General features: G+C 46.3%; 1 protein-coding gene across 2 annotated transcripts in view; it reads right to left on the bottom strand.

Moving 5' to 3' along the window:
* Positions 1 to 10,526: 10,526 nt before the first annotated feature.
* alpk3a (alpha kinase 3a) overlaps positions 10,527 to 12,236 on the bottom strand; it is a 97,042-nt gene continuing 95,332 nt past the window's right edge. For both annotated transcript variants that reach the window (XM_087981973.1, XM_087981972.1), the window contains one exon: positions 10,527 to 11,107. In XM_087981973.1, the coding sequence (XP_087838099.1) occupies positions 10,705 to 11,107 (403 nt within the window). In that variant the 3' untranslated portion in view covers positions 10,527 to 10,704. The remainder of the gene's footprint in view (positions 11,108 to 12,236) is intronic.

Here is a 12,236-nt window from a genome sequence, read left to right on the forward strand (position 1 = left end):
TTTCGCTATACATTCTGTGTTCTATGGTCCTATACTCCACAACCACCTGATGAAGGAGCAGCGCTCCGAAAGCTAGTGCTTCCAAATAAACCTGCTTTACTATAACCTGGTGTTGTGTGATTTTTAACTTTGTCCACCTCAGTCCAACACTGGCACCACCAAATATCTGTAGATAGACACACTGATTCCTAGCTCCCCAAACACTTGATTTAAACCCCTCATTCACTTGTTCATATCCTACTAAGACCTCTCCCAAGCCTCAACCTCTGTAACTACATGCCCACAACTCTCTGCAACACTGCCTTTCTCCATCATAGGGACATCTTAACAGTCCTGAAAGGGTTCAAAGGAAATTTACTAGGATGTTGCTTAGTATGGAGGGAAGGCCTAATGAGGAAAGGCTGAGGTACTTGAGGCTGTTTTCATTACAGAATAAGGTTGAGAGGTGACTTAATTGATAAATATAAGATAATCAAGGGTTAGAGAGGGTGGACAGTGAGATCCTTTTTCCTCGGATGGTGATGGCTAGCAACATAGCTTTAAATTAAGGGCTGATAGATATAGGACAGACATCAGAGGTAGTTTCTTTACTCAGAGAGTAGTGGGGGGGGGGGAACGCACAGCCTGAAACAGTAGTAGACTCGCAAGTTTAAGGGCATTCAAATGGCCATTGGATAGACATATGGATGAAAATGGAACAGTGTAGCATAGAAGGGCTTCAGATTAGTTCCACAGGTGAGCGCAATATCGAGGGCCAAAGGGCCAGTACTGCGGTAATGTTCTATGTTCCTCCAGCCCTGTGGCTTCTTCCCAAATACCTCAGCAACATCACCTTTCTGTTCTCCATTTAGAAGCTGCTTACAGCCTGCCTCATTGGTCAACTTTGATTTATTTGCCCTGAAGTGTACTCTTTGGCAATGTTTTGGTCTGCTTTCCTTCTTATAAGTACATGGGTGTACCTCGCTACATTAAGAAGATTGTATTATTTGGTATTCGTTTGACTTAAGAGTTACTGGCATTTATTTCCCAGCCCAGGGGGAGTTAAGAGTCAGCCTCATTGGTGTGGGTTTGGAGTCACATTAGGCCAGACCGGCTAACGCTGGCAGAGAACACAGGGACAAAGAGCAGGAAGGAAGGAAACGATGACAGAATTATATCAAAATTCAAATACTGAACCAAAACTTTGCACTTATTTAAGCAGATTCCTTTGGCAACAGTAAGTACTATCACAAAGATGTTTCATGAAGGAAAAAAAACTAGTTTTATTTTAATAAAGAAAAGGTCACAATCCCTCTGCTGTGAAACAAAATGGTTTCCAAACCCAAACAGGCCTTATCTGTGAAAATAGTTAACTGCAGCTGATAAATGGATGAGAATCCCTACAGTGTGGACACAGGCCATTAGGCCCAACAGGTCCACACCAACTCTTCGAAGAGAATCCCACCCGAATCCATTCCCCTAACCTACCACTCTACATTTACCTCTGACTAATGCCCCTAACCCACACATCCCTGAACACTACGGGCAATTTAGCATGGCCATTCACCTAATCTGCACATCTTTGGACTGTGGGAGGAAACCGGAGCACCCGGAGGAAACCCACGCAGACACGGGGAGAATGTACAAACTCCGCACAGACAGTCACCCGAGGCAGGAATCGAACCTGGAGCCATGGTGCTGTGAGGTAGCAGTAAGAACAATCTTCTGTTCTTACCTGGTCTGAACTACACGTGACTCCAGACCCACAACAATGTGTGAACTCTTAAGTGTCCCCTGAATTGGTCTCACAAGCCACTCAGATCAAGAGCAATTAGGGACGGGGAACAAATAGTCACCTTGACAGTGACACCCATGAATCAGGAAAGGATTTTTAAAAGTATTCTGGGTGGATTAACTAATTATTTAAATTACAGAATAGTTGTAAAACATTTTTATTGAAGTTAAATTTCCATCATATAGTAACTTTTTTCTCTATTATTTACTTATACTTAATTTTTTCAGTAAGTGAGCAATGTCCCCAAAAATAAATTCCTATTGAATCTTCTACGTGGTGCATTTGATCCTTGCTTTCATATTTCTTGGTCCACAAGTACTTCTGCTTTCACTAGATTATATTGGTTTGTTCAGTAATATCTGAAGTCATAAATCGTTCTAGTCAGCCTTACACGTTAATAAAGGGTTAAAGTTGTGTTTTGAGGAATTGAGTGGAGAGAGTTTTCATCCAGTTGATGATCAGCAGGAATACTGGAACTGAGAAATGACAGTGCAGCACAAACTCTCATTCTCTCTCTTCATTCAGAAAGACTTCATTTAGACTGACCGGATTCCCCATTCTGATAGCTCACGGGGTTCGGGCTGATATATGATTGGCCACTCTCCACTCGGTTTCAGTTGGGCCTGCGATCTGGCAGTATCGGTTCCAAATGGCTCAACGAGATGGGAACTGGGAAAGGTTCCCCATCCAAGGTGTTATTCAGTAACTAAGGCCCCAAACCCAGAGATCATCTGCTGCTGGACAACATTGTATATCTCCCTCAGCGCCCTGTTCAGAGATGCTATGACATGTGTCTGGAGCAGGTGGGACTTGAACTGGTTCAGAGGTAAGGAGGAGAAAGTGAGGTCTGCAGATGCTGGAGATCAGAGCTGAAAATGTGTTGCTGGAAAAGCGCAGCAGGTCAGGCAGCATCCAGGGAATAGGAGAATCGACGTTTCGGGCATAAGCCCTTCTTCAGGAAGAAGGGCTTATGCCCGAAACGTCGATTCTCCTGTTCCCTGGATGCTGCTTGACCTGCTGCACTTTTCCAGCAACACATTTTCAGCTCAGAGGTAGGGACACTACCACTGCACCAGAACAGCCCTTCAGCGACATTGCAAATGCTTTTCCACGGAGGACTTGCTCAAGAGATCTTTGTTTTATTCAATCACGGGATGAGGGTGTCGCTAACATTTATTGCCCCACCCCAGAGGGCAGTTAAGATTCAACCCCATTGCTGTGGGTCTGGAGTCACAGATAGGCCAGACCAGGTAAGGATGGCAGATTTCCTTCCCTACATGGCATCAGATGGGTTTTTCCAAACAATTGACAAACTCCAGATTTTTATCGAATCCAAATTCCACCATGTCCCACGGTTTCTGGAATATTATCCTGAATCCACTGATAATACCACTGGGCAATGTCCTGTCCTAATACAGTCACGAAGCACACATTTTAAATGCTGGTCTCTGGCCCCACCCCATCTCCCTTCTGTTGGTCTGCTTTATGCCTAAATTATTCAGTTAGAGAATCATAGGATCTATACAGTGTGGAAGCAGGCCATTTGGCCCATCGAGTCCACACTGATCCACTGAAGAACTTCCCACCCAGACTCTCTTGCCCTACTGTCCCTGTATCCCTGGATTCCCCATGGCTAACCCACCCAGCCTGCACATCCCTGGACACTATGATTCATATTAGCATGGTCAGTCCACCCTAACCTGCACATCGATGGACTGTGGGAGGAAACTACAGCACCCAGAGGAAACCCACGCAGAGACGGGGGAGAATGTGCAAACTCCACACAGACAGTCGCCCGAGGCTGGAATCAAACCCGGTTCCCTGGCGCTGTGAGGCAGCAGTGCTAACCAGTGAAATGGGTGACTAACTGGTGGTGATTAATAGATAAAATAAATGTCACAGTGGATTTGTAGATGGAAACAAAACATTCAGTTGTAAGAGTAATTCTGTTTAAAGGAAAGGCTGGTTTTCTTAACATTTGTGCTGGATGTCCTTACAGAGGGAGCACACCATGTCTGCCAACACCCTCAATGCCTTTTGAGAGAGGTGGGCACCACAGGGGCGAAGGGACGCTCCAACTCTATTTTAACTTACTCTTCTTCCTCTCTCTCTCCCTTTCCATTTTGTTGTTGCTCTACCTCTGTTAGGATGAGCTTGTAAATGTTTTGTTTAATCAGAAACATGGGCGGTTTGGCTGGGTAAAGATAAACCATTCAGAGATGTGTTATAGGAGAAAGTGAGGTCTGCAGATGCTGGAGATCAAAGTTGAAACTTTATTGCTGGAACAGCACAGCAGGTCAGGCAGCATCCAGGGAACAGGAGATTCGACATTTCGGGCACAGGCCCTTCTTCATTCCTGAAGAAGGGCCTGTGCCCGAAACGTCGAATCTCCTGTTCCCTGGATGCTGCCTGACCTGCTGTGCTGTTCCAGCAATAAAGTTTCAACAGAGATGTGTTATAGCCTGGCTGGAGGCAAAACGGCACAGGAAAAGGCTGGCTTACCAAGTGGGCACTCTTAGAGTGCGCATTATTTATCCAGCTCCAACTCCATTTTAATTTAGACACCTCCTTCTCATCCTGCCCTCCCCCTGGATTTGTTACTGATGCACTGCCTGTTCATGCCCATTGCTGTGTGTTTAACTGTTTTAATTAATTAATTCAGTGGCAGGTGTACAAAAACAAAAAGGGAGTGCCTTACTGTGCAGTGGAAGTGTCCCTATCTTTGAGCCAGGAGAGCCAGGATCAAGTCCCACCTGCTCCAGCTGCAATAACATTGCTCAATGGATTGTTTAAATAACAAATTACCAAAAAAAAAGCTGATTTTTGTTCCATCCCCAACCCAGGAAGGAGTTTTGGCTAACAAGAGGAGACCGCAGACTGGAGTTGAATGGCGGAGTGGACTTGATGGGCCGAATGGCCTTACTTCCACTCCTATGTCTTATGGTCTTATGGAGTTTGTATCGAACTGTGAAATGAAAAGAGATGGTTGTCTAGAATAGACTCACTCCTGTGTTTCCATGTTTGGGAAACGGATGATAAGAGTTTAACACTGCCTGTCCAGAACACCACTAACATCCAGACAGAATGAATAGATCTAGAAAATATGAGGGGAAGTTGGAAAAAAATGGAACACAGACTTTGAAATGGCAGTCCGGCCATTATTACTGAGATCAGAAAGCATTTCATAGAGTTGAAGTGTTCGCTGTAAGGCTACTGATCTATGCTCTCTGTGCTTGATTAGCAGAGTTTGGGTGTGAACTCAGAGCCAAGCAGCCAAGAGCTAAGCTGTAAACATGAGTGCAGACATGAGTGTGACTGCAGGGGCATTTTAACACTTGCGAATAAACCTGTCGCACACGTGGGGACTAATGTCATCTCTGCATTTCATTGGCACATGTAAAGTGTAAAAAATTGTCACACAATGGGCAGCAGAAACTTACTCCCTCAGATGTTCGCAAACGTTGGAACAATGAAAATGTTCGGGATTAAGATTGATGGATTCTCATTAGTTTCTAGTATCACAGGATGTGGAACAAAATGTCGAGCTAAGATAGAGATCAGGCACGTGCTGACAGTATAAGAGAATGCCCTTGAGGGGCTGAATGGCCTCATGCTGCAGAACTGTGTGGTTTAACGCAATGTCTGTGTCTGAAGCCCATGATGGATACAGAAGGTAACAGGCTAACGCTTAAAGCTGTTTTGCAAGTGAAATAGATCAGGATTAGAATGTTTAGCAGTGTCTGGCACAGGGAGCTGAGTGTAGTTCATGTACAGTAGGGAATCACCTTAAATAAAAGTGTGTGGGAAAATCAAACAGTCCAGCCGCACAATCAACAATTATCAGAGTATTCAGAATCTGTTTGACTTTGCCTAACGCTGTGCTTGAGCAGTCAGTGTGATGGTGCAGACCAGGTTCATGCGGCAGTGGCACAATCCAGGATGAGAGTGGTCCATCCACCTCGACACTGCAGTCAAGAAAGCACATCTTCAGGAGGCTAAGGAAATTCAGCAAGTCCACAATGACTCTTATCAATTTTTATAGATGCCCTGTAGGAAGTATCCTCCCAGGATGCATCACAGCTTGGTTTAGCAACTGCTCTGCCCGAGATCACGAGAAACTGCAGAGAGTTGTGAACACAGCCCCAGTCCATCACACAAACCAACCTTCCATCCATCGACTCCATCTACATTTCCTGCTGCCTCAGGAAAGCAGCCGGCATCATCAAAGTCCCCTCCCACCCGGTGATACTCTCTTCCACCCTCTTCCATTGGGCAGCAGATACAAAAGTTTGAAAAAAGCGTACCAACAGATTCAAGAACAGCTTCTTCCCTGTTGTTATCGGACTGATGAATGGACCTTTCTGATATTAGAGTTGATCTTTCTCTGCACCTCCTCTGTAGCTGTAGCACTATATTCTACATGCATGTTATATTACCTTGATGTATTTACATAAGGTATGATTTGTCTGGTTAGCACGCAAAGCAATACTTTTCACTATATCTCAGTACATGACAATAATCAAATCAAAGTGGTTCCCAATCTGGGTTAATTATGATGGTGTTCACTTTGCCCACCTTCAACCACTTCTGACCTCTGTGGGTCTCACACCCAATCCATATCAGCGCCAGGCCAAACATTTCTAGGGAGCAATTTCCAGACTGACTGATAACTAAATCATGTCGGTCCAGACAGAGTACACCATGATGGTATCCCAAATCTAAATTGGTAGGTGGCAATTTGCAATGCTTTGTTTCTTTAGGGAGATATAAAAACCATTATCCCTGAGTAAACCTGCTGCTTAAATAAACAAAGTTAATGTTTCATCCAGTGTGTCTCTACTTCAGAACTATTAACTGCTATTGAAACGTTACCCCTCTCTCTTCTCTCTCCACAGATGCTGCCAGAACTTGCTGAGTTTCTCCAGCATTCTCTGGACTTGTTTCAGATTTCCAGCATCCACAGTGTTTTGCTTTGGTAATGCTAGCTAAACACATCGTGCAAGTAGACAGAACACAACATGACATCATGATGCCACTGGGTAGCAATGCCAATTCACCAGCGACCTGCCTGAATACTTAATGCACTCGTGTTAACTTCCTGTGTGTTAACATTATTTCGGCAAGAGTCAACCTGTGAACTTTGCCCGCCAGTACTCCTGCCTGCCTAATGACTTGGTCAGAATCACAGATTTGCTTTGGCACAGACGGAAGCCATTTTCCCATCATGCTATGTTCTCTCATGCGGATCTCCTCCACACTACTATCTAAATAACCACCCACTGCCTCTGGAAGGCCTCATTTTGGATCAGTGGTGCTGGAAGAGCACAGCAATTCAGGCAGCATCCGACGAGCAGCGAAATCAACGTTTCGGGCAAAAGCTGATGAAGGGCTTTTGCCCGAAACGTCGGTTTTGCTGCTCGTTGGATGCTGCCTGAACTGCTGTGCTCTTCCAGCACCACTGATCCAGAATCTGGTTTCCAGCATCTGCAGTCATTGTTTTTACCTATGGAAGGCCTCATTTGAGTCTGCCTCCACCACATGTCCAGACAGAACATTCCATACACTAACTACTCCCTGACTCAAAAACTTTATTCTCACACCAATCCTTGCACATTAATTTAAGCCATTTGTTCTTTTATGAACAGCAAGAGTTTCTTCCGATCGACTCAGCCTGCTCGTGATTTTGAAAACCGCTATCAAATTTCCTCTCGGTTTTCTCTCCAAGGAGAACAGTCCCAACATCTTCCTTCTGTCCTCATCACTGAGGTTCCTCATGCCTGGAACCAGTTGAGCAAACCACTTCTGCACTCTCTCCAATGTACTCACACCCCCTCCTGTAATGTGGTGCACCGCACTGCACACAATACCCCAGCTGAGTCTAACTAATGTCTTGTACAAGGTCAACCTCGCTCAGTCCTGTTTCCATCGAGGTATTTTTTTTCCGCTCAAATCCTTTGTTGCTGAGACGTGGAAGGTTTCCTAGCAGGGTTCCCTCTTCCCATGTGATGTCACACATCTTCCCAGCTCCTGAACCACATTGGCGTGGGTGGGGAATTACGGGAGAGGCGGGAGAGATCAGCAGTGAGCAGCCCCTCACTATCGAGGGTGAAGGAGCCCCATTTTCCAGCGGGGGCCAGGAACGGCGAGGTGAGGTTCCTGCCAGCGAGTGGTGAGACCCGTTGGCATGTGTGAACATCTCAGTCCGCTTCACTGACAACGCAGCACCCCGCTCTCCCAGACAGTGGTAGTGTCCTGTGTGAAACTCAGGGTGAGTGACTCCAGCTCACCGTCTGGCTCCTCCATCACCTCTTGGGCACACAGTGCCAAGCAAATCTGTCCTTTTGTTGTCAGGCCCAACCCCTGGACTCAGGACCAGCTGAGAGTGAAGGGGTCATCAGGAAAGTCGGTCGTTGATGAACTTGAGTGAGAAATTGGCGTTGACGTCTGCTGTGATGTTGTTACATCACCCCTTCAGCCTCCAAAATGGCCTCCATGTTCCCTTACTGGGCTGGTCAGGACAGGCCTCTCACCAGTGAGGGTTTGAGCAGTGGGCAGGGACTGCTCACACTTCTCCACCTCCCCCACCCCATCATCCTCCACATCCTCCTTGGCACAGTGAGTGCTAATCAACCTCTTTCTGAGGTGTCATTTCCAATGAGATTGCCATCTCATGTTCCCAAGTCACAGCAACTCTCCGACTGCAACTCGAACCAGTGTTAGAAGCAACAAATACCTGCAGAGTGTTATACTCCACCTCTGGAGCAAGCGGGACTTGATCTTCTGATCCAGAGGTGCAGACGCTACCACAAAAACCCTATCAAATACTTGCAGAGTCAGGATAAGAGAAGTCGGAGCAAATTGTTCAGCAATTGTCCAATTAGCAGTTGATGATCCCTTCAGGTTGTGTTGGTGGGGGATCTATTCTGTGGTTCGACGCAGCGCGAGGGGGTACTGGCTGCAGCACTGAGCTTCAAAGCAGCAACTGTGGCAGCCAACGGGCACCGCTCCCTAATGAGCTTCATAATTTGCCCAGTCTCCATGGCAGACACTCAATATTCACTGCTCAAACCCTCACTGGTGAGAGGCCTGGCTTGACCAGCCCAGTAAGGGAACATGGGCGCCATTTTGGAAGCCGAAGGTGTTATGTAGCCGCTTCACAACAGACGTCAATTTCTCACCCGGGTTCATCAACGACCGACTTTCATGATGAACCCTTCACTCTCAGCTGGTCCAGAGTCCAGGGCTTGGGCCTGACAACAAAGGGACAGATTTGATGACACTGGATTCCTGAGCAGCAATGCCAAGAGGGGAAACTAACCGGACAGCAACACGGCCTGGTGGGCACAGCTTTCCTGATGGATCCCTCCTCATTTAAACACGGCTGCCAGTCAAGAGGGATCCACCACTCTACGGTGATCCTCCCCGGTTGAACTGCGCCTGGCAGCAAAATGGTGAAATCTGTTTGCATCACAAAGGAGGTGATAGGATGGCAACATTACACCGAAACATTAGGCCATTCAGCCCATCAGCCTGTGCCATCATTCGATACGATCATGGCTGATCACCTACGATCAGAGAAATGATGGGATTACTCATGTACATGTCCTGAAGTTTTTCAGTGTTGATTTGCTAGCAACCACAGAAAGTTGAGAGTGATAGTCAGCTGGAATTTCACCATGACCAGTCTCGGTAAATTTCTTTGATACTTACACTTCAATTACTTGATGAGGGCCATCTCTCAGGACAGCTGAGAGTTCCTCAGTCATTGCAAACACAACCCAAACATACCCCAGCATTGCAAAGTGTCATCCTTAAAACGGTACAAAACTTGTGTCAATCTCCCAATAATGGTCCCAGGTAATGCTCCATCTAAGCTAATTATAATACATACCGAATACAGGTAGAAGATTCTTTGGCCGAAATGCTTGGGACCAGCTGTTTCTCGGAATTCGGAATCTTTCAGTTTTCAGAATAAGTGACAGTCTAATGGTGAAATTTTAAAAAAAACTAACTGGAGTAGCAGATGTCAAAGTAAGAACACGCCTGTATGTCACATCTGGGTGACACGCATCGAGTGGGTGTTGACTTGGGTTAGCTTTACTCGTCAAACAACCTTGTTAATGAGAAAACAACTTCACACAAAAAAAAAACCTTTGGATTTCGGAGCTTTTCAGCTTCTGGATGTTCGGATAAAGGATCTTCTACCTGCAGTTTACTTACCCGTAATCTGCTACCAGAAAGTACTTATAAAGTACCAAAGTACCTTTCATGAAACGCAATGTGCCTTTTATAAGGTCTGAGTCACTGTTTTCTCTACCCCCTCAACATGCCTTCAGCAGAGCCCAATCCTCGCCATAATCTCAAAAGCTAACTGTTAAAAAGAAACACACACGCGCACACACACAAATAAACCATACAATAGGGTCTAGAATTCTGTCTCGGCTGCTGGGCTTCTTGGTATTTAATCCCACTGATTGCAGTGGGATTGAATATGAAGTGCTGATTTACAATCTGTGTTACACCACTACCTGGGACAAACTGCTACCCAAAATAAACTCGAGAGAACAGTTAGAAAAGCAAGGCCGCACGTCCGAGAGCAAACCTCAGGGCTTCCCGACGCACACTGAATCACTTCAGGTTCACCGCACTCAAGTGATGCTTCTAACCCAGTGTCGCCCACCCTCCTCCCCTCCCTTCCCTCCCTCCCTCTCTCCCCCCTCCCATGTCTGACTCATCATTTCAAACCTACAAAGCTTCTTGCGGACATAAAGCGCCCGGTGGACATTATTGCCGGTGACACTTCACTTCCATCGGGTTTATCGTATCCCTCATTTGACTCAAATCTTTTCCACGTTAAAAACAACTGCTCGCTGACATTTTAAAGAAAGTGCTTGGTAACCCCGTGATGATCCGACTGTTCCCACGCCATTTTACCGCAGTTTGACCGACTTGGGGATCTCCACAGTTTTGTGCCTCACTGCTGGTTCGTGACTGTCCTCTGTGTTGCCTGCTCTGCGAGAAACGCCAGGACTGGTGGCGCTCTTCCGAGATGGCTGTGGGCTGGACACGACTTTCCGTTGGGCCCGTGGACTGGACTGGGGGTCCTTCCTTTGGACCTGAGGGCTAGACTGACCCTTCCGCTGGATTTGAGGGCTTGACTGAGCAGAGTGCCCCTTCCGAGTCATCAGTGGGCTTTTGGATCCTTTTGACTTGGCAAGCTGAAGGCTATCAATGGATTTTAGTCCCAGTGCCTCACAGTAATGGTTACACTGATGGGCGGTGACAAACTCTTCAATAGCTGATGAAGGACTGTTTCCTGTCAGACCCTGATACCTGCAAACAAACAAAGACAACTTCAGTTTTTTTATCTCCAAAACTAGCAACAACATGAGGAAATCGGGCGGAAATTCCCAGAGCGGTGAACTCGGGAATGATGGGAGGTTGGCGCAGATCGATGAAACTACTCAAAGGTGGAAGTCAAAACCAGGAATCATGGGAAGAGAAGTCACTAACCACCCAACAGGGAATTCAGACAAGATTCCCCAAACCAGAGAGTGCGCCATTTCGCTCCCTAATCGCTCTGCCACTTCAGTCAGTCATGCTGCTGTGGTTCTGGATTCTCAGAATTCAGCAAGTCATATGGTAAGATCCCACATGGGAGACTGATAGCGAAGGTAAGGGTTCATGGGATCCAAGGAAATTTGACAAATTGGATCCAGAATTAGCTGAGAGGCAAGAAGCAGAGGGTGATGGTTGAGGGGTGTTTTTTCCGACTGGAAACAGTCGGATTCCAGACGGATCATTGATGGGGCTTTTGCTGCCTGTGGTTTACGTACATCATTTAGACTTGAATGGAGCAGAGTTGGTCAGAAAGCCCACAATTGATACAACAATTGGTGGAGTGGTAAACAGTGTGTAGGACAACCTTACATTGCAGGAAGATATAGATGGGCTGGTCACTGGCAAATGGAATTCAATCCAAATAAGTGTGAGGGCAGGACAAACAAGGCAAGGGGACACATGCTGAACAGAAGCACCAAGGATCTGAGGGAACTTGAGGTGTATGTTAACTGGTCCCTTAAGGCACCAGGTGTAAGGTAAATAAAGTGGCTAAGAAGCAGATACTTAGGAGGGGTGTAACAGCACCAGAGAGGGTGCAGAGATTTACCAGACTGTTTCCTGGGCCGGAGAGTTTCACTTATGAATTGAGATTGAACAGACTGGGATTGTTTTCCTTTGAGCGGAGGAGATTGAGAGGGAACATGATTGAGATGTAGAAAATTATGAGGCATAGACAGGATTAGACAGGAAGGAACCTTTCCCCTTGATGAAGGGAACAATGACCAGGGGGCATCAATTTAAGGAAAGGGGCAGGAAGTTTAGAGGAGATATGAAGAATAGACCTTTCTCCCCCCAGGGGATTCTGGAACACACCGACTGTGCGGGTGGGAGAGGCAGAAAC

Source organism: Chiloscyllium plagiosum, unplaced genomic scaffold (genome assembly GCF_037043375.1).
Source record: "Chiloscyllium plagiosum isolate Xiang-an unplaced genomic scaffold, Cpla_swu_hap1 HiC_scaffold_42, whole genome shotgun sequence".
Classification (NCBI taxonomy): Eukaryota; Metazoa; Chordata; class Chondrichthyes; order Orectolobiformes; family Hemiscylliidae; genus Chiloscyllium; species Chiloscyllium plagiosum.